The sequence below is a fragment of the Protomyctophum parallelum genome (assembly GCF_964188405.1).
Source record: "Protomyctophum parallelum genome assembly, chromosome: 22".
NCBI classification, from domain to species: Eukaryota; Metazoa; Chordata; class Actinopteri; order Myctophiformes; family Myctophidae; genus Protomyctophum; species Protomyctophum parallelum.
In genome coordinates this window covers 3022090-3045912 of record NC_139714.1, presented here as the reverse complement: position 1 = coordinate 3045912, position 23823 = coordinate 3022090, and the positions used below count along the sequence as shown (strand labels likewise).

General features: G+C 42.5%; 1 protein-coding gene across 1 annotated transcript in view; it reads left to right on the top strand.

Annotated features, from left to right (window-relative positions):
• The window catches only part of tafa5a (TAFA chemokine like family member 5a), a gene marked incomplete at both ends in the record, with an annotated part of 111456 nt that overhangs the window by 72447 nt on the left and 15186 nt on the right, over positions 1-23823 (top strand). Inside the window, one exon of the mRNA XM_083758006.1 lies at positions 18286-18413. Coding sequence (XP_083614132.1) covers positions 18286-18413 — 128 coding nt within the window. The remainder of the gene's footprint in view (positions 1-18285; positions 18414-23823) is intronic.

The following is a 23823-nucleotide window of genomic DNA, read 5'->3' as shown; positions in this document are numbered from 1 at the left end:
CTCATTTTGAATGCCTGATTTGTTTTAATGTGAACTCATAAAGAGACACCCACACAATAATGCTACAGTTCAAGCGTGCGTCACAAAGCTAAATTCATACTTAATTGCCCTGCACCCCAAAAAAGCTTGATATACACGCACGCACAGAGAGACAGATCCATTTAATTGCAATGTGTAATTATAAGACACCCACTGCTGTGTGAAAAGCATACGGTATAGTGATTAGAGCGGTTATCGCTTATCATCACATTATGGATAATTATGAAATAATGACAATGATATCTCCTCATCACTCTGTTCCCATGTCTATATATACCGTTCATCACCGTCTGCGTTACTTCTCTGCAAGGTAAAAGCCTGCCCTGCATGCACTTCATCGCTTCAATTAAATTCAATTCAATTCAATTCAATTCTGGAAATAAAACGTCTGGGTTTCCGAGGCTAAGTCAAGTCAAGTCACTATGTGTTGAACCTGGAACCATTATGGTCCAAATGGACCTTTTTACGTGACTGTAAGAAGTGTAGAAATGGAAACTCATGCAATGAATTGTGCATCCGTAAAAGGATTCACACTAACGCTGAGACGTTGGACGTCCCAACTCACATCCCACGTCCAAGCATGATTTGTACTTTCCCGCGTGCCCGAACTACAAGCCCATACATGTGTTGTCACACTTTGTGAGCTTATACAGTATATTTCTTTTCATCATGCATTAATCCGTTCGACCAGCTAGCTAACGCCGTGACCGCTGCAGGCGCTGATTCCCATCGATGCCGCGCTGCGGGTCAAGAGGCATGGGAGGGCACCCTTGGGAAGCGGGAGTGGGGGTGAGAGGTATACGTTATTCATTGATTATTTATTTATTTTCATCTGATTTGGCCAGATTTTGATCTGTATAAGTCAGCAACATTTCCAGCAGTGCCTGGGGGGGATGGAGAGGAGAGGAGATTGATTGCAATGCCTGGGCAGTATCAATATACATTTACTTGAGTACTGTTACTATATATGTTACTGTAAGTACATATTTTGAGTATATGTACTGTACATTATTAGTATTTTCACGCACGCACGTTGCCTCTCTGGCAATATGCAGAGAGGGGAAGGAGAGGAGAGGAGAGGAGCGGGTACCGAGCTCAGCCAAGCTCTACTCTAAATACATAACTAATGTTCCTGTGCGATGCGACCACAGTCCAGGCTCATTTATTGTCTGGATAAAGGCTGCTACTGGACTGCTTCAGCTGGGCGTTATCAGTCACCTGAGCATCCTAACTGGGGCAAGACCGCCGAGGTGGGGGGGCGGCAAATCACTTCCACCTCTATGTTCTCTTCTGGTGATTTATACTCAGTTGGTGTGCAGGTGTCAAGCTCCCGCTGTGTCAAGCTCACAGCGGGAGCTTGTGTAGATTGGAGAATAAATCAGCCATATAGGCTAGACTTCAGAGCACCTGAACGCATCTCTCTACATGGTCCTCAGACTAGCCCTCCATCGGCGCCTCCAGTCTTCTCGGTTCTCCATACATCTGGCCAGCTCATTTATGCTTTCTGCACAAAAATCTTTCTTTAGTACGTCCACATACTGTAGGTAGGTGTGGGACGTCCTCTCGATTAATGCCCGTGTGTTGGTTCCCACAGTACAAGCATTTTGGCCGGGAGTTCTTGGTGTCGGACTTCTAGGTTCAGAGGAACATCGTAGGCCTTGAGCATTCTCAACATCATTCCTCTATGGATTGAGTCGAAGGCCTTCCGGAAATCACTGAAGCATATAGCACTGCTGTAATTCCTCTTCAATGATCCTCCGTAACGTAATATTTTTGTTTTGTCATGGTTTTAGTCAACGGAATCAACATTGGTGTTTGGTGATGTCTTGGTTCAGTAGAAAGTGCAAGCTTGGTTTTCCACCTCATCTTGTGTGCAGTGGGTGCACACGGTCTGGTGTGCCTTTCTCCATGCCGAGACACTCTCTCTCTCTCTCTCTCTCTCTCTCTCTCTCTTGCTTACCCGCTCTATCATCAGAAGAGTGGCGGTGACAGAGGAAGCACAGCTGGTTCCATGGCTCTCCTCTCAATGAAACCGCTTCTTCTTTCCAAATGAGCTCCTGTGTATGGGGGAAAAAAGGTCTCTAATGGTTCTTTTCTACTATGGGTACAGCTAACCCAAAAACCTATACCTGACATCTCCAGAACCTGTGAAGGTCTAATTGAATACTAGAAGAAGGCACAGTGTTTCAGTGACTCGAGAAATTCCGTTCCTGTTCACAAAAAAATGATTTGTTTCAATCATTTGTTCACCTTCCGGATCGTGGTGTTCCACCCTCCCCAAGTTCAGTTCGCTAACAAAGAGAGCAGTGAAGGAAGAAGTACTCAGTGTTGTCCCTTAACGCGTTCACAAGTTAACTAATCTTTCTCAGCCGGACAATTTCCCTGGAATTAATGAATGAATTAATTAATTAATGAACGCATGAATAAATGCATGAACATTCTAAAAGGATGCAGGGCAATCAGCTTTATTTCTTTGGTGTGTTTTGTCATGGGTTGTGTGGCCAGTGGCAAAACAAACAATTAACTAAACTGCATCATGGGAATGTGTGTACATGGAAATGACACGGGAGAGACTTTAATTTATTTATATTTTTCAGATATGAAAATGTAGCAACCGCAATGCCCTGTCCATGGCAGGAGAGGTGGAAAAAGCATTGTCCTCAGTACCTCAGTCAAAGTACTCCTGCTTTGATATTACCCAACTACAAGTGATAGTTGCTCAGTCAAATTTGTACTGGAGTAGTACTGGAGTGCGTTGCATGCATGGTTACCTTTACCTCCATTAAAATCCTTTAAAAATAAAGGCACTTGACAGAGTCACGCACGAACGCACATAATATAAGCCCTTGGTAAACTCAATGGCGACAATTATAGCCTTAGCTGCATATAGAGGCCTGTAGTTGAGTTGAGTTATCATCCACACTGTACTGCTATTTGGCTAAATTGGAATTTGTTTAGCGCAGCTTTGCGTGTGCGTGTGTGTGTGTGTGTGTGTGAGAACAGGGAATAAGCAGATTTATGGGCAGCTCTGCCAAGTAAAAGGTTATGCATAATTTAAGGCGGATTAGCTTGGGTTGTTGAGGTCACCGGGGTTAAACAGGCGAGAACATACCAGACAGCAGGATGTCTGCGGGGACTTCATTAAGATGTGTTGCGCATGCACACACATGCTCTCACACGCACGCACACACGCATACGTACATTGCTCTGTTTGTACTGTAAGTGCGTCACTCTTTGTCCTCCATCTCGTGTCTTTGCCATGCATCATGTCCCTGTCATATGCCTGGCTCGTCCATCATCACTGTTGTCATCATCGTCACGGTATCAGTCCTGACATCAACAGCTTCGTTCTGTCACAGCGCTAAATCCTCTAGTCCAGTGCTTTTATAACTTGTTGTGCCCAGGGCGCACTAATCATGTTGTATACGGTATCAATCTGGCAACCCATTCGGTAGGAAAAAAAGTACATTCGGGGGCACCACCTGCTTTTTTTTTGTGTAGAAACAGGAAGTCAGTTTGGATCCTCCCCTATCTTAGTCTGAGTTTTCATAGACCTGGTTGCTGATTTCTCTCGCACAATCTGGCAACACTGTTAGTGGCACCCAGTGTGCCTTGGTGGCACACCATTTGGTAAACAATGCTCTAATCTCTAAGCGCAGAATTGTACACAGAGAATAAATTACCCCTGCTATTTTATCATCTCTATGAAAATATTCAGGTTTGTTTTATTGTAAGCCGACAGCAAACACAGCACGACAAATGAACTATGCCACAATAAATAATCCAGTGGGTCACTCACTACCTGTTGACATTTTATGAGGACTTGCTGGATGGGTGAATCACCAGGCAGTGGTTCTCAACCTGTGTCAGAACGCCCAGGGGAGTCCCCACATGATTTATTTTTCATTTCTTTAGGGTTATGCACATATAAACTGCATTCAAGATTTGTGGCTTTTTGTGCAAAAGGTTCCGGGATTAGCTGTTCACAGACACACTGATTGACAGACGGACAGGCAGACAGACACACACAGAGTGCAAACATAATCCCTCGCATTTCGGCAATTGGGGCCTCATGTCAGGGATAATCCAGGGGCATAATCAGTAATGCAAAGATAAAAATGTAATGCAAACATCTGTTTTCGCGCACTATTATGTTTCCCCCGAATGTAACTCTTGATTGTGAATAAATTGAAGCAAAATGGACCCGGGGAAATCCGACCCCCCGGCTCTGCATTTGCGAACGCAATGGGCACACCTGGCAAACGTGGGCCTAATCAAATCTCGAAGGAAATAATTGCATTGAACCTGAGCTGTTTTAACAGCTCAACGCTACAAGTTGGTTAGTTTATAGAAATATTGACATTGTTCTATGCATATACACGGTGAAGCGCACCGCATCACAACAAGGCCTGCTATATCAATGCAGAACACACAAACCAAACGCTCCCTGTTTGCACTTGTTATGTCATTAACTCCGGGGTCAGGACATCATCTGGAAAAACTGTGCACCATCTGGAAGCCGAAGCCGCCCGTCGGTCGTACTGCAAGGAGCATTCTTTTTTTAAAGATCTCTTTCTTAAATGTTATAAAAACATTGGTTAAATATCAACGGCCATTTTCAGCTCCCATAGTTAAATGTATAGGGAAACGATATATAAATTGTATGTATTTATTACTAGACCGGTGCCTGGCTGTGGAGCACAGTCGGACCATGCCCAAATATGAAGTGTTGTGAATTGTGATGTCAGAAAAGGCCAGCTCCATATATGGAGATATGGGGTGATCAGGTCCAGAGCCTGGGGCAGAGGCTTTTGTGCTGGTTCTGGACAACCATCTATCTGACGGACTCGACAACGGGCACTGCACTCCCTGTGGTGGTGTGGTACGCCTGTGTCGAATTTGAAGTCGGTGGGGTGAACGCTTCTCGCATTACGTGGATTACAGACGTACACACGTACGTAGCCTACTGTACACAAATAGACTTGGTGCATTTATAGATAGATTATTATTTTCTTCTTAAAGTGTTAAATAGCTCCATTACTCATTGCTACTCATAATCCAGCAACAGGGGTCTCCCCGTCCCTCCAGATTTGATGTTCTTGATTAAAACAGTTTCCGTGCCGGGAATGGATTACTCCAGGTTATTGTCGCTGCCATACACGACAGACCCGCCTTTTGTTTTATGTGTTTAATCCGCCGTAATGTAATAAATAAAAAGAAACTCCGTCTTCGTCGCAGAGATAGAGACTAGATGCATTCGTTTTGATGACGAAACCGGAAATCGTCACATGCTGTGGGCTGCTAGGGCTTCTGGGAAATTGAGGCCAATGCAAACGAATGGGGTTCAACGCCTCATGGAGGAGGCTCCTGTGCTGCGTCTTCCGGGTGTACCAAGATGGCGGGTGGTGCGGTCGTTCATAACAAACAGAGGAAGCTTTTTTCGCTCGATTTTCACGGATTAAAAGCCCAAATAATTCAGCGTATGCTCTAAAGGTATAATACAACAATCTCGGCAGTGAAGGGGGGTTGATTAAAATGCGGGTTACGCGTGTAAAACAGTCTTAAACATAAAATGCATTTTCAGCTCAGGGTGCCAATTCTTTTTTTTTTATATATTTTTTATCCCACCATTTTGTAAACCATTTTTCACCCCTGTGTCAATCACCTAATGTGATCCTGGGCTCTACACACCCTCCACCAACCTAGTCCCCATATATGGGGGACAAGGGGAGAGCAACGGACTTGAACTCATGCTTCCTTCATGCCTGAGTGTCCAAGTTGCTACTTTACACCTGACAGGGGGGAGTTTCCCTGGTTGGACATAGCGCGTGGAAGGAACACGTTATTCCAACTAGTTCCTTTCGCCAACCCCGCCTTCGGGTATGGGCACTGATGACGCGGAGAAGGAAACACGCCGCCAGCACCCACAGCGTCCCGAGCGGGAATCGAACCCAGGACCTTCTAGCTGTGTCGACAGCACTACCAACTGTGCCACCGTGCCCCCGTGGGTGCCAATTTTAGGAGTGAGAGGAATCAGAGGATACAGATTAAACAAGTGCAATTGGAGGTGACATCTGACACAAAGAAATGAGCAGGACCAATTGAAGCTGACAAAATGTGTACTTAAGCCTACTCCTGATTGGCTGAAGATTGGCCAGCCACCTGGAAATGTATTGTTCTGTTAGATTTAAAAAGATATTGCTTCTAAATCAGTTACTATGTCAGTGGTGCTGGTGCTCAAACCTTTTTATGTCAAGGACCCCAAGAATTTACTGTATTTGGCCGCGGACCCGCATCTGAAAATATGTTGTTTCCAGTTTCTGAAACATTCGCTCTGAAAGAGTATATATGGGCCTGCCTTGAAATGAACATTGTGGATTTTTTTAATCTCTGGGATTAGGGTCCCAGAGATAACGTACTGAGCCTTACAGACCCGTGAGGGATCCATTTGGAACCCTGACGGTCCCTGCTGGACCCCAGTTGCGAACCAGTGTTTTAAAATGTGTCGGAGGTGAAAATTCAATGTACTCAGTACTCACTAACTTATCCTTTAATTGTAATAAGAGTTACGTTTTTTACTGTTTAAGTTGCTCTCACTAGAAAGGTGTTTGGGGAGGGCTGCCTCCAGGGCCCCCCTATAGGGTGTGCTATAGCGTGTCTCCGAATGAGTAGATTGTGCTTGTTAAATGATCGCCTTCCCCTGTGACTCTGGTTCACTGTGACATGTGCGTCCGTCCGTACGTTTATGTTGCTCTTGGCGTTGAGCTGAAGGGAAATGTCAGAGTACATCTGTGAATGAACGATATCACCTGTGCCTGGTGGCACACACACACGCAACTAGCAAGCACGCCCAGGGCAGTGGCATGCCAAGCAGCCTGCCAGTTTTGCACCACAGTGCAGCAAACATAAATATAAGTATAAACATACAGTAAAGCATGCATATCTGAACCAAAAACATTGCTTTCTGATTTGTATTATTAGTTAGTTAGTTTGTTTGTTTGTTTATTCCCAAATCGGGATTGGATTATGGGATCCACAGAAAAGGGCCAAGTGAGGAAAGCACTTGCCTGGAGAGCACTAGTAAATCCACTAGTTTACCTTGTTGGTACTAGTTGACTAGTTGATGATCAGCTAGATTATAGTTATAGTCAACAATGTACACAGTTTTTAAATGTACAACTATTATTATTATTAATATTAAACCATTTTGGGCAGGAACCCCTTTTGGTGTTTTAAACATCGTTATAATTTAGCTATTGAAAAATTGCAGATCTACAAGCTCATAGCTCGCCACCGAGTGGCGTGCTAAAAGCTTGTAGGTCTGCTATTTTTGAAAAATCGTGAAAATAAAGAAAACTGGAGGATTTAGATTTTTTTGTTTGTTTTCGAGGTCAGGCCTAAATGGATTAAACAACTAGTCGACTAGTAAACTAGGCAACTAGACCTAGTCAACTAGTCAAAAATCACTAGAAGTGAAAGTCCCAACGTAGAGAGAGATAATTATTCATCAGCTTCATTGTTATAATGTTTCAGTTCCACTTATATCTGCTAATTTATCCGCTCATTTTTTCGCTTCCAATTATGATTGGATAAGGCCTAAAAAAAAAAAACTTTGGTTTCCGATTGGCTGTCATTTTTGGGCTGAGTAGGTAGGGAATTTATTTTATTTTATTTTTTTATTTTATTTTTCGTGGGAAAGTTGGGTAGCAAGGAATTTTTTTTTTTTTTTTTTTTTTTCGTGGGAAGGATGGGTAGAGAGGATTTTTTTTAAACTTTTTTTTTTCCTACGGCAATGATGGATAGGCTTCTTTTTTAATAACTTCAATATTTGCCTGAAATACCATATTTTAAATAATGAATGGTTCAAGTACACATAACACTACGTCTACATGCCTACAGCTAAACATTTGAAAACTTTGAATAGAATGTCCACACACTGGTTGAATACTTAATACGCATGTTTCATGATAAATTATTTTTATGTGATGTATTCCCATGCTTTTTGTTCTTGCTTAATGTAAATCGCTCTGGATTAAGAGCGTCTGATAAATGCCTAAATTGTAAATTGTACTGTCTTACAGTAACTAGAAGGCTCTGACAGTAATGAAATGCACAGTCACGTCAAACTGCTGCCCCTCCTCCTGCCTGCAACTCAGTTCATTTGAACTGTGGAATCATGGCAGGTCTAAGACTACATTTGCAAGCCCCCTATTTTATTTAGTTGCGCCTGTGTTTTGGGGTGGCATGAATCTTTCATGCTTGTAAACATTGTGAAATCACGTGTACTTCATTTATTGGCCATCCAGTTTTAGGTAACGGTGGTGTCAGCAACAACCCACCTAACGTAAAACAACCTCTGCTTTCCAGCTCATGTTTTGACATAAAAAGTTAGAACGTGTTGCTGGCATCAACATAGCTATAGTGCTAGTTATTAAAAGACAAAAACATAGCTAACGTTAGCCCCATATGTGCCCTCTCCTCTCCCTACGCTCATTCTGTAGCTCCGAGCACATATATGGGGCTAAGCTAACGTTAGCTAACGTTCTGACGGGGTAGAAGCATGAGCCGAATGGGTTTCCTCCTCCTCGCATATCAGGGCTATAGATACCGAAAGTCAAACATGCCCAGCACGCACCCAGCCTGGGCGCCTAGAGGCTCCAGGGTGGGGGGGGAGAGTATGTCGGCTGAGATGATAGTCCATTTATCCGCTCGGTCGTGTCTCCCTTCTGCGGACTTAAACCGACACCGGCACGGTTTCACCTCCTTAATTATGTCTTCAAATGTTTTTGTACTCAATCGTATGATCTGTGGCGGTGCTTTGCACGGGCAGTGGACAGTCACAGACACCGTGCACAGGTCCATGCTGTATGTTGTCACTGTTGTGTTGTGCGTCTCCTCGCGATGACTCATTCCAAAACATTTGCGCACGTGATATTTTAGACGAAAGAAAACTTTATTTTGACTTTGCGCGTCCCAATGGTCTCATCAAAGATAATTTTAATTTTAATAAAGACCTTTTGGGTCTTACTCGGTCGCATTCTGAGCTTCTTTTTTTTTTTTTTTTTTTTTTCACCAAATGCCAATAAAATAATATGAGTCGCGCATATTTAATAGAGTCGGTCGGCAACCGGAAACCAAAGTTTTTTTTTATTAGGCCTAAAATTGGTACCCAGAGAGATACTGAAACAACCAATCTATATATAGTGAAATTATTACTACAGTAGCAGAATGCATAGGGCTATTTAAAACGTATTTTAACAAAATAGTATAGCTGCAGCTTTAATTGCTGAGTGAGACAAGCACACACACACGCACACTGCAGCACGCACGCACGCACGCACAGAGTAACTACAGTCATATCTGCTCTCTTTATACAACCTATAGCTGCTTCTTTTCCTGGAGCAAATAGAATAGCCATGAATTCATGTGAGGTGATCTTTATATGTTTCATTATATTAATAGTTTATACTATCAATCAAATCATACTGTTGTGCCAATTAATTGGGGGCCAGTGGGCCCACATGCTGAGAAACACTGGACTAGAAGATATAGAGAATGGCATGTAAGGTGAGGAAAGAGTGGAAGAGAGGAGAAGACTGCAGCGGAGGAGACAGAGAGAGAGAGAGAGAGAGAGAGAGAGAGGAGGGGGGGGGGTGGAGGGGGGGGGGGGTAAGGGGAGGGGGAGGGAGAAAGAGAATATCGGATTGTTACAGGTGAGTAAATCTGACAGTGTGCAAATTGAACCATTTGTACACTGCAGAGTTAAATGAGAGCTCCACGTTTTTACAGTTTATAGGAAAAGGAAATGGGGTACGTTGGAGAAAAGAAGAAGAAGATCAGCAATTCCTTTTCATCTCCAAAGTGTCGGCGGCCCACCCTTCTCTTACTGTCAGACTTTCAGAGCTCGTTTATTTTAACCAGTTAAACCGCAGCTACAGGAAAGCCGAGTGGCTAATTACAAAGTGCCGGGATTTTCTCCGTCGCTTGGAGGGGGAGGGTGGGTGGGGTTCTCTATCGGTTCCACGCAGTCCTGCCGCTCCCATCTTAATTCCTAACAGCCCCCCTCCCCCCCAGGTTTACAGTACAGGGAGGCAGCCATGACAGACCAGATAGTAGCAGCTAATTATACACACAGTAAGAGGAGACGTACAGTAAGACAGGGATTTATATGATGAAAGGGCACAGCTCGTTTGGACCCTTTGTGAGACTTCTCCTTCCTTGCTGATGGTGTGAAATGTGCACGTGGAATTGTGCATGCCCAACTTGACCCTTTACGGTGTCTAGTTTAGACGTCTTGTTGTTGCATGGGGGTTCATTTGGTGACCATTTTGAATCGATTTCCGCGTGAGCAGAGAAAACACCAATTTCCATATCTATTAAACCAAACAACGTACAATGACAAATATACCCACTTTTCATCGACTTTTATCACCAGGAATCCAATGGAAATGGACGGACATTATACATGTTCATAAAACCATTCTTTATAGGTGCAAAACACAACTTCCAAAACACAATTTCACTTATCAGTATTGCGGTATCTTTTCCAGGCGTGTGCGGCGGTGATAAAAATAGAAAGCAAGGATATCGATGTGACGAAGGTTGAAAGCGGCAACTTTATTTCTGTATTCAAAAGCGGTCCAAAACATCAAGACAAAAGACAAAGACAATTCTTTGTGGTCCACTGGAATAACAACACACGGTACACTCGGGCCAAAAATGAGTGAGCCGGATCCAAGAGAACCCTCTCTTCTTGGCAACCCTGTCCTTAAATAGCATAACTAGGTCCCTCCTCTTCAGTAGATGAACCAGGCACTTCCTGACTCTTTTGACCAATGAAATCTGGGCTACTCGCTTATTCATGTTTACAGAGTTACAGAGGCGGGCCTCTCTGGCAGAGACCCTGAGATTATTAACTTCTAACCTTGCACTAAAACAGATGACTACTTTAAAGATACAATGACAAATTGTAGTTAAAACCATAACCGGTCTTTAGATGAAACTGGGCACTCTAATGAACAATATAACAGAACTGAAATAGAAGTGAATTAAAACAGTATTACCCAGTAACTCAGAGTAAGAACTCCACTCCTCTCTGCTATCAGGACTATGCAAAACACAGGTTATTGTGGCAGACAATAGGATCTGTTTTCATTCACACCTCTGAGCTGCCTCAAAGGTTTTTTAGAACAATAGATGTGAGATTTTTAGTCAGGAGCCCCTGAGTGAAAAGACCTTTTGGTGTGCGATCACTCTAAACCATTTTACTTGACAGACTGTAAAAGTCCTTTAAGAGAGATATGACACAGTTACTTTTAGGTTCATGAAATTACACGACAGTATCATCCATCTCAATCATCATCAAAGAGAGATTACAAGCTCGCGTTGTGAGCTTGTAATTCTGCTATTTTCAGCATGCAACCAAGTGTAAAATGACTTGTCTTTTAGTTCTACTGGATCTCTTGTCCACTAGTCCCTTCCTAACATTTTATTCTAGTTTTATTTGTTGTTGAAATTGTCAATATATTTAGTCTTAGTTTTAGTCATCATAGCTTAGTTTTTATTTAGTTTCCATTCAGTGAAAAAAGGCAGTCGACGAACATTTTCCGTCCTAGTATTAATCAACAAAAACAACACTGTTGAACAACTGGCTGTCAATTATTTCCCTCATTGCCCAGAAATAAGTCTTGGGGTTTCCATGGTGGCTGGACCTTGCACTATGAATTTCTCTGAAAGTCCTCACCTCAGCCTCTCCTGCACCTTGATGGAATCAAGTGTTTTTTTTGCTCGCTTGGCCCTCTGACAGGACGCACTCATCTGCCACATCCAGTGGGTGAACTATAGTCTAGAGAGTGACCCGTTACAAGCCAGCAGCTGAGCCAATCTGTTCGACGCCCATGATGAAGGTCAGGGGTGGCAGAAGATGGAAGGAAGGATTTGGGTCTTGTGGGCCAATTCTGCCCCAATCTTTCTTTGAGCTGTTGGCTGGAAGAGGATGAGGGGGAGTTTGATGCTGAGATGGACGATTGTGATCAGTGAAATTGTGTTTCAATTACTTAGTTTACTAGTTACTTAACTTAAGTTACATTATGTCTAGCTGGGGACTCCCTGGAACTGCCTCAAGGACCCCTGGGGGTCCCCGGACCCCACTTTGGGAACCACAGCATTATAGAGCATCATCAACTCACAACAGATTACACCTGCAACGTTATCTGCTGCATCTGCTGCTGCTACTCAATGCTCAGACTCTCCTGTTCGTCTTTCTTTCTTTTTTTTCTTTCTGCTTTATGTATCATATTTTGCACTTCTCACTCTCATTCTCACTCTCACTCTGCCTCTCACTCACTCACTCACTCACACGCACGCACGCACGCACGCACGCACACTGCAGTGCGGGCACACAAACAGTATATAGCATTATAGGATTTATCCATCCACGTTACAGGCTGTGTGTGTGTGTGTGTGCATGCATGTTTGCGTTTGTGCTGTACTGTATATGCGCCTGGACAAAGTGGACATTTCATATCAGTAATCGACCTTGAATCTTACCAATAAGCCAGCCATGCGTGTTACACACCAGGCAGCTAATAAATAAGGACTGTAATTTCCGCCTGTTGGGAAGACTAATAATTAGATGAAATGCGTACTATCTCTGCAATGCCGCCTTGAATAAAGCAGCATAGCAATATCATGTGGCACAAATGCACGAGCGCCCCACACACACAAAACAACCAAAACAACAATATGGACATATTGGGGGGGTAAAGTGGGTTGTTTAGTTAGTTACTTGAGTCTAGTTAGTTATTTTACTCATTTTCTATTCTCTCTCTCTCTCTCTCTCTCTCTCTCTCTCTCTCTCTCTCTCTCTCTCTCTCCCCCCCCCCACCTCTTCTCCTCCCCCCCCCCCACCTCTTCTCCTCCTTGGCATATAGTGCTATTTCCCGTGCACAACGGTGTCAGACTTGCAGTAAGCATGCAGTTGAGAGGCTATATAGTGGCGGTAACTGCCATTCCTGTCTTGTGGCCGCGTGCATTACTTTGGCATATTCATATTTCTCTCGCAGATTGATTGATCTATGGAAATGGCGGCTTTATAGACAGTGAAATTAGCATGGGGTATACGGAGGGGCCTGCAGTATATGCTGGGGTGCTTGACAGGCACACTCAAGGTGCCCCCCTCTGAAAATTTATAGCGATGGAAGCCAAAGCTCGTGCTTTTACACGACCATAGGAGCCATGGGGAAAATATAACGGCGCGTACCGCGCGTACGCGTTCAGGCGTTCAGGTAATTCACGCAGACTTTCCTTATGCCCCGGTGTCTTCTGCCGGTATCCATTATGAAATGTTATTCCCTGCTCCATAAATGCATAGTAATCCGCGCATGAATTTATGCAACGCGCTCTCTCCTTATCTAGCGCGTTCTGTCAAGCTTGTGTCATAACACAAAACTCCCCCCCCCCATCTCTCTCTGCCGCTCTGTCGTTTTCTTTGGATCTTTCTGTTGCTCTCTCTCGTTCTAGCTGACGTTTCCTGTCTTACTTGTCTTTTTTTGTCTTTCCTCTTGTCTTTCTCACCTGATTTGCATATTCATTTCACAGTGCAGCCTTATTATTATATGCGTACAATTGTTCCCGCTGCATAGCGACAAGCCCGAGTGCAAGCCACAGTTCCACACACACGGCACGCACACACACACACGCACGCACGCGCGCACACACACAAAAGAGTCACGGTTAGATTACATTGAATCATTTTACATAACAGCGTGAAAGCCCTTCATTAGACAGCATAATTAATGACAAATTCCTATAAGATGGCTATTGAAGAGGAAACGGCCTTGTGACGGCTATAATTTCAGCGTCCTTTGACCTGCCGAGGGGATTATGTCTTCTCAGGCCTCCTCGGTCTGGGACGTGCACACATAGACATCAAAGGGGGCTTCAGCCTCGGCCCTTTTACCCGTCTGTAAAACAACTGCCCTTTCCAGACCACAAATGCAGCGTTTACTGATGGTAAAAGAAATGCAAATGCTACTCCTTTGACATGACATAAGACATACCGGAAGAAGGCAGCATTCAGGAGAATTGTTTTTTTTCCCCCGAAGTCTCCTGAACTTGAACACAGTATTTTTCGTTGAAAAAATTTGCTTAGAAATCCATGTTGTACGCTCCGAAAATAGCTGATCTACAAGCTCTCAACACGTCGCAGCGAGACACGTTTGTTCAAAAGTGCCCTCTTAGGGGATTTCAGCCCCTGCCTCTCTAACGCTCTCTGCACGACCCTGTCCTCTGGTCATGGGATTAGAACCGTGCACTAGTGTTGATTTCGTCCATTACAGCATTTCTTCGCTGAATACCTTTTTTCACTGGCGAAAACTAAATGGAAACTTACATGAAAACTAAGCTATGACGACTAAAAGTAAGACGAAATATATTGACAATTTCGTCAACAAATAAAAACTAGACCAAAATGTGAGGAAGGGACTATAGTGGAAAAGAGATCCAGTATCACTTTACACTTGGTTGCATGCTGAAAGTAGCAGATCTACAAGCTCACAACACACTTGTAGATCGGCTATTTTCAGCAAGTGTATAAAACAGTTATTACAACGGCCTCAACGCCCGCCAAATTACATTTTAGTCGACTAAATTAACTGTAGATTTAGTCGACTAAAATATTATATTTAGTCGACTAAAACTAGACTAACACTACAACATTCCAGGTGACTATAACAAAATACACACATAAATGGATGCACCTGGGACGTATCCTCAGTGATGTATCCCAAGGTCATCGGGGTTTCGGGTCTCGCAACATCATACCCCTCACTCAGGTGACCCAGCCGGGAGTGATCAAGTCCCAACTTACGTCCCAGTAGCTACCCTCGATAAGTCCCATTAGGGAAAAACCAGGGCCACACAATCCGTTCCTCCTGAACTACTCTGCCGGGACTGGGACTCTGGGAGGTACCATTCTGGCACATGGAAGGACTAGGCTCTGTGGGTTGACACCTGTCCGGGCCCCTCCTACGTCTCACCAGGTCCACTCCTGCTCTCACCAGGTCAGGCCCTGTGCGTTGCACCAGACTCCCAGCACCAGGCACTTTATTCAGGAATGGTGGATTCTCAAGCCGCAACGGTTCCGCAGGCTCCACCTTGCCCTTGGTGGTGCCGCAGACTAAAATGTGACAAATGTGATGAAAACTATTCAAGACTATGACTATATGAGACTATATGAACTAAAATTAGCTATCAGGCCCCCTATAGGCTGCTGAGCCAGCCTGACAGCGTGCCGCAGGTTCGACTCCCGATCCCGACGGCCTTTTCCGCATGTCTTCCCCCCATCTCTCTCCCCATTTCCTGTCAGTCTACTATCAATTCAGTATTTAAGCCGTGACGTAAGCGCCTCCTCCAGAGCAACTTCCGGGTCCTAGTATACTGTTTGTGTCACTCCAACGTCAGAGCGGTGTTTGAACCGATCTGAGACTAGAACAACCATAAAGTCTAATTTTACCGCTTTCCTTGCAACATCAAAGATACTGCTCGCCCAAATCTGCCCCACCCTGAATACTATCGCCATTTTATTTAATTGTGTCAACTAAATCCTCCATTAGAGATCGTAGTAATGCAAACTAGATTCAACATACTCAACCCTGCACACATTCTAAATATGCCCCCGAAATATTGTGCTGAGGAAATGGATTGTTACCACCTTCAATAATAAATGTATAAATAATATACTATTAAATATAATAGTATAGTCTTTATTGTCTCCACATCATATATTTTCTTTGTCATGACTCATGGACACTTGTACAGACCCATTTTAACCCTCAATGGTTTCCTTTCTGAAAAATAACATTATTGTAACAAGATTGTATCACGCATTTATATATTGCTATTTACAATGAGAAGCGGACGGGAGCTGGTGCCACTTGGACCCGGACGTAACGTAGGACTACAAAATGACGCCGGACTTAACTACTGAATAAAGGGAGAAAAAGCCATAATAAATATCTTGTGAAATAAATGCTGTAAAACAGTCTCTTTTTCTATCATGAATCAATGACCGTGTTTTTCTTTTTAATGAATTAATTAATAAATTAATTAATTAATGAGTGCATTTATACTATGTCTGAGTCTCTTGCTGAAAAAGTAGCATGAATAGCATGTCTATAGATTGTAGAATCTTTGAATATATATTATTTAACTCAAATATTTGCTTCTGGGAGGTCCCTGGAACAACATATTTTCAGAAAACTGTGGATTAAAAGCCTTAAAAAAACCCACACACATCCAAGCATCCGGGTCATTTTACATTCATTTTAACCACTTTAACCATTATTTTTACACTTTAGCTATATTCAAAAATATAGCGCGTTCACTTCGAGCTTGTAGATCTGTTTTTTTTTTTTTTTACTCAAGTTTGATTCTGGGGGACCCTGGAATAATACGGTATTTTGAAATCGGGGCCAAATAGATATAATTTCAGGTGGTCCTTGACATGAAAAAGGTTTGTGCACCACTGATATAGCAACATAGGTTTATTTTCTGTGAGGATTTGGAAGGCATTTGTAGAATCTCAACTCAACTCAAATGTATTTGCACAGGTCAAAGAAAAACAAGGGGCGAAAAATGCAATATAGACAAACATTAAAACATATAAACAGGCAGTAGAAAAGCAAAAGCAAAAGCAAACAGAAAAGCAAAAAGTATATAAGTATATAATATAAACAGACATCTGCAGGCAATATAAAAAGGCACAAAACTAGCAAGCATTTGCTAACTTACAGTGAGGAAAAGTGGGGAAAACAGTGAGGAAAACTGTCTTTTAATGAAAGCGGTTTCATTAAAAGCCAATGGGAAAAAATACGTTTTTAGCAGCAAATATTTATTGACTGGGCGGCTCTGATATTTAGGGGTAGGCTACATATCACAATATTTATCGGCCTCTGGTCTTTTAAAATGTTCACTCATAATAACGGCATGCCCAAGAGAGCAACAGCAGGTTCAAAGTCAGACTGCTGTGGGTTTTATAAACATTTGTATCGATGTAGCAAGCCTGTGACATTGTTTAAAAATACATTCTTGACACATGCACGGCCATGCACGAACGCACGCACGCACTGGAGCACAGCTTATTTATTTTCTCAGCCTGAGAAATAACATTTTTGGACATACAGGTGTTCCACAAGACAGCGACGATATGTTAATTCGTAATTACACTGACAATCACTGGTGGGTAGAAGTCTAGCTGTGTTGATCGCCGCAGCACATTGGCTCGCCCAGAGCAGGCATCAAAATCCTTCTAACCCACTGCTGCACTGCGCTATACTAAGCTCCCTGGCTCGTCAGATTGCACTTCACACTTCGGGTGTTTAATTATGCGAGACGAGATCTATTAAAAAAACACCTCTTTTTTGTGTCGTTGTTTTGGCACGGTAGGCCTATGACTTGATCTGCTTTTGACATCCATCGACATCGTCTATCAAGTCACCCACTTGAAAGCAGTTATCTGGCAAAGATTTAACTTTTTTTATTTTGTGAGAGGGTGTGTTTGTAAAGTGATTAACTGAGTTCAGTTTGAAACTCTGAAAGAGATAGCCACTCTATAGCCGATATACAAGCGCACAGCACGTTGCAGATGTCATGTGATGTCCTGTGGGCTGGTACTGTACGTCGCCTATTGAAACTCCTTCTCACCATGCATAATTATACAAGGCTATACTGTAGGTCCGGTCTCGCTCCAACGTACAGTACATCTCCGATCTAATCTCCCCCTATGTCCCAACTCGCTGCCTGAGATCATCAACCAAAGAGATTCTAGATCCCACAGTGTCATTGATGAATGAAACATACCCACATTATCGGCTATGGCTTATCCATCTGAGAATAATATCCATGATAGCGTCGCTGCCATGTAGGCGGAAACCTCATATTTCAACTTAAATAACCCCTAAATTAACTCCCTCCTATAACGCATCGCAACATTAGTAGCCTATACCCTGTCCCGAAACCTATAACCTAACCGCATGCAAAGCCATGTTGTCGGACTAATGTGCAGTCGGAATTATACGAGCGGATCCGAATTAGATGCCGATTTCTTAGCATCAACTCTCATAGATCAGACCAGCATTATAGTTGCCTCATAAACATACAGTACAGTACTGTGCACTTCATATACAGCAACTCTCTGACTTGTTGAAAACAACATTCAAAATGATAACTCTCCCTCTCTCTGTGCAGCCAGCATCGTACGGAAGCAGCAGTGGTGTGAGATGGTGCCGTGTCTGGAGGACGAGGGCTGTGACCTGTTAGTCAATAAATCTGGCTGGACCTGCACACAGCCCGGGGGGCGAGTCAAAACCACGACGGTGAGTGAGTTCCCCCAAGCACCCCCAACACACTCCCTCTCTCTCTCTCTCTCTCTCTTTTTTCAATTCCAAATGCTTTATTTGCATGAATAAATGTCTTGCACTGCTGAAGCATATACTACACAGTAAAATGTAGAGTTTAAATCCAGCAGTGTTGAGTTTTGACAGCAAATCTAGTCTAATCTAAAATTCTAGTCGATACAGTCGACTAAACATCATCAGATTTAGCCAAAATAGCCAATCTAGAAGGTGACAACGCATCGCACTGCAACGCATTGTGAGCTTGCATTGTAAATCTGCTATTTTCAGAGTGCAACACCCGAGGTCAACCAACCATCAAATGAAGTGTCCTATAGTTCTACTGGATCTCTTCTCCATTAGTCCTATAGTTCTACTGGATCTCTTCTCCATTAGTCCTATAGTTCTACTGGATCTCTTCTCCATTAGTCCTATAGTTCTACTGGATCTCTTCTCCATTAGTCCTATAGTTCTACTGGATCTCTTCTCCATTAGTCCTATAGTTCTACTGGATCTCTTCTCCATTAGTCCTATAGTTCTACTGGATCTCTTCTCCATTAGTCCTATAGTTCTACTGGATCTCTTCTCCATTAGTCCTATAGGTCTACTGGATCTCTTCTCCATTAGTCCTATAGTTCTACTGGATCTCTTCTCCATTAGTCCTATAGTTCTACTGGATCTCTTCTCCATTAGTCCTATAGTTCTACTGGATCTCTTCTCCATTAGTCCTATAGTTCTACTGGATCTCTTCTCCATTAGTCCTATAGTTCTACTGGATCTCTTCTCCATTAGTCCTATAGTTCTACTGGATCTCTTCTCCATTAGTCCTATAGTTCTACTGGATCTCTTCTCCATTAGTCCCAGCTGAGCTCCCTAACATTTTAGTCTATTTTAAGCTGTTGACAAAACATGTAAGTAGTCTATAGGATTTAGTCGTTGTTTTAGGCTGCAAGACACACACACACACACACACACACACACACACACACACACACACACACACACACACACACACACGTACACACGTACGTGTCCCTATCCCTTGCTGAAACGCTACCAGCCAGCCTGCTGATATTGAGTTGTTGATTTATTGGATGGCAGATGTGTGTCTTTTGTCACTGTTGAAGCGATCCTTGGCAGCCCTCAGTACAAGGATTGATGGGACGTTCCTGATACACGCGAGTAAGCTCTCGGTCGTTTTGAAGCGAAACAGATGCGATTTTTCTGATTTTATATCAAACAAGATATCGTCTCATGTGGGGTGGATAAACCTCATATAAAAGGTTTATCCACCCCACATGGAATTGAATGCTGAAACGTAACAGTTTCAGATATTATCTGAAACTGTTACGTTTCAGCATTCAATTAAAATGATCAAACAGGATAAAACTGAGATTCCGGGCGCTCAGTAGTAAAAAACTAATTGCAAAAAGCCTTTATTAATGACAAGGAAAACGGCAACATGCAGGGATAATAAACTTTATTTATATAGCACCTTTCATACATAAATGCAGCTCAAAGTGCTTCACACAGAGGACACAACAATATAATACAATAAAACACAAGTAGTTAAAATGATAGAACAATGGCAAAGAACAAAATTGAATATTGGATGTCGCTGACTATTTAATTTCATTGGCCTGTGCATAAGTTTGTGCTGCATGCATCTAAGGGTTAATCTTGATTTTCTTTTAGGTAGCTTTATAACTACCACCATTGGAGTCCTTGAGTCCAGCTTATTTAGAGGTCGAGATATTACAAAATGTACATTTTACAGTGGTCATCTTGTAAATTCCAATTATGGCCGCCACAGAAAACTGAGCAAATGGGAACATTGATTTTCTGATTCCTTACACAATACCCTTTCCAAAAATGTATAGTTTTGCAACTAGACAAAAATACATAGTGGAACTGACTAGGAGTAAAAATGCAATATTTGCCTCTGAGATGTAGAAGTAAAAAAATTAAATATTGGAAACACTCCTCAAAGAAAAGTATAGGCTACTTCAGTAAATGTATTTAGTTACTGTCCACGACAGACAGCACGCCTAGAGTTACTTTTGAAACCGTAGCCTCACATCATATGGAGTGGAGGAGAAGGAAGACAGCTTCATTCAGTCGTTACATGCAGTGCTAAACAAACCCTCGCAGTCTGCACGCATGTCATGCTTTCCGGGTGGTATACTTTACAGAATGCAACGATGCATGGGATCGATCTCACGCATGTCTCGAAGCGTCCTCGACCGCACACTTGCGTGGAACATGTTTCACTCTTCAGGTAGCGGCACAGGGAATGAATGCTTAGAGAATGATAATGTGCGCATGCGTGAAACCTCTTGTCTGTAACTGGAACAAACTTTGGACACTTCAAATAAGCTGTTCGTTGAATAGAAAATAAAAAAGGACATTCAAAGGACTATATATATATATATATATATATATATATATATATATATATAGTCCTTTGAATGTCCTTTTTTATTTTATTATTTTTCTTATATGTAGGTCTTCCATGTCACAAGGCAGTTTGAAAGACTGAAAGACTTATAAGGTTATAGTTAGCTGTCCAGGTAAATGAATAAAACAGAAAATGTTGAGGCGGAACTAACTTTCTTTTTAATGACTACAATGGCTGGGTTTCCCAGATACATTTTGGGTCGCACGTAGCTTACACAGGTGTGCAGCGCATGCGCACATGCCCTCTAGGCAAGGGGCCAGCTAGGCACTCCAATGTTGAAGCGCTGGGCCCTAGTGGTAAGAGGAAGGACTGCAGGCGGACCCGTGGATTCTTGACGAGGAAACCGGGGTATTCAATTAGATTAGGCCTGGGGCCACAACTGTAGAATGATTGTGTGTGGGGGGCCGCACAGTGTGCGAGCGAAGCACGGAAATGTGTGGGTTCTCAAAATGCTTTTTGTGCTCAAACACGAAGATTTATGTATATTTCCGCACAGTAATGAGCAGGATAATATGTCTAAACTAGGGCCGGGACTAATTGCGATTAATTTAGATTAATTAACTACAGAAAAATTAATCGCGATTAACTACAGATAAATTAATCGCACCTTTTTTTTCACCGCAGAACGTTTCTCACTGGGCGCTTTTCTATAGTACTGAAAACTGGAAATAATAAAAAGTCACCCCATTTTGTGTTGCCTAGAACTGGAGGTCTGACAAAAAACAGTAACAATATGAAGTAAGTACAGCTTTGTGATGTCACTGAGATGTACTTGTTACTGTTACTGATTTTTTTTCAGACCTCCAGTTCTAGGCAACACAGAATGGGGTGACTTTTTATTATAATTTCCACAACAGGTATATTAATGACAGTAAAATGTTGAAAATGAGTGGTATCCTGTAGTCACTATTCGTTGATTCACTGGGATACCAAAAAACATTAAAAAAAAAGGTTTCTCGCTGTTCTCGGGTTGAATATTGATATGCGATTAAAATGCGATTAATCTAGATTAATTAACTACAAAGCCTCTGATTAATTAGATTTTTTTTTTTATCGAGTCCCAGCTCTAGTCTAAACAGGTATATGCTACCTTAGAATAGATGTAGGCCTAGACCTATTTGACAGTGCATAAACAGCATTGCTTTGACATTAACGACCATCAGCTGGACACACACACACACACACACACACACACACACACACACACACACACACACACACACACACACACACACACACACACACACACACACACACACACACACACACACACACACTGCTGTGGGCAGTTCAGAAACCCGTCCACGACCACCAATGACATCATCGTTAGGCAGATTGTTTTTTAAACAAGATTTATTTACGTGAGAATAGTTTAGACTATAAAGATCAGATTACATAGAGCAGTGATTCCCAAAGTGGGGTTCGGGGTCCGGGGACCCCCAGGGTCCTTGAGGCAGTTCCTGGGGGTCCCCAGGGAAATGATGGTTTGGAACCAAATGGAACCTTATGGGTCTGTAACTCTGAGAGTGTACAAATGGAACCAAATGGACCCTAACAGGGTTTATTATCGTGAGAATGATGGCTTCCATTTTCGCATTGCAACTTTTCAGGACTAGAAAGCCTGCAGTTTCTATTAGCTTGGATTCTCCATTGATGTCACTGTTGGGTGGGTTTCTGAACTGCCCACAGCCCTCCTATGTGACACAGACAGAGTAGAAAAACACGTTTTATCATGATTATTAGTGAGGACCTATTATATGAAGATAGGTTGAAAAGTGGTCCTTTAATGATTACCGTCATTATGGTAATCTCACAATTAATATCGCACAATATATCTAGTCTTTTTTGTTTCTTCCTCAGCCCTCCAATGCTGCCTGCCTCGTGCAGTTGATGCCAATTAGGTGTTATTTTAGTTTATTAACTATATTAGTTACACAACATGAATCTATAATCACGCACAACATGCATCTATAATCACACACACACACACACACACACACACGTCCGAAGTTGACAGCCATTACATGTTCCATCCAAAATGCAATGTGTTATCTTTGTCAGGCAGATAGGCCGCATACATGTACAGGCGACCCAGAGGTTGAGCTCCATTCGTCATGTTGCGTGACAGATATATGCAGGAATCTTGGCCAGGTGGGTGGGGTTACAGTTGACTGCGTGTTACTTTGTTTTGTGTCAGTGAGCATACGACAGGGTCCTGTGCTGACCTGAGATCAGATTCTAAAAATGTCTTCTACATCGTGAAAAGCTATGTTTCTATGTCAGTCAATAAGTCATAGTCATACATTTGATTAAAAACTGCACACCAGTCGATTTTTCAATAGCTAAATTATAACATGATGCTAACACCAAAAGGGGTTCCCGCCCAAAATGGGTTAAGGCCTCCAGTTCGGGCCCATTACTGTATAAGACCAGACACAATTTGCTATATCAGTGGTTCTCAATTTTTTTCACGTCAATGACCCCAGAAATTATATGTATTCGGCAGTGGATCCGCATCTTAAAATATTTTGTTCCAGGGAGCCGCAGAAGCAAAGGTTTCAGTTAACATTTAAAAATATTTTATATTTTAAAACATTTAAAAATAGTTCATAAAATCGATCTTCAAGCTCACGTGTCGATGTAGTTTTTTATAACTGGGATTGTTAATTTATCTAATTTTTGATTGTATTATTTTGAAAGGCTCAGTTTTACCTTAGTTTTAAATAGTTTTAGTGTTAGTTTCAGTTAACTATAATCACCTTGCAACATAAGTCTACAGTAGGCTATATCTTGCATTTATCATTCAACTTTTTATTTTAACATTTAAAGATGTATGTATGTATGTATGTGCACCTCTGCTTGGGCTGGTGTGTCACATTGGGTTCAGGCTGTCTGTTAGCAAGGCTCCCCTTGCAGGCTCTTGTTGATACCATG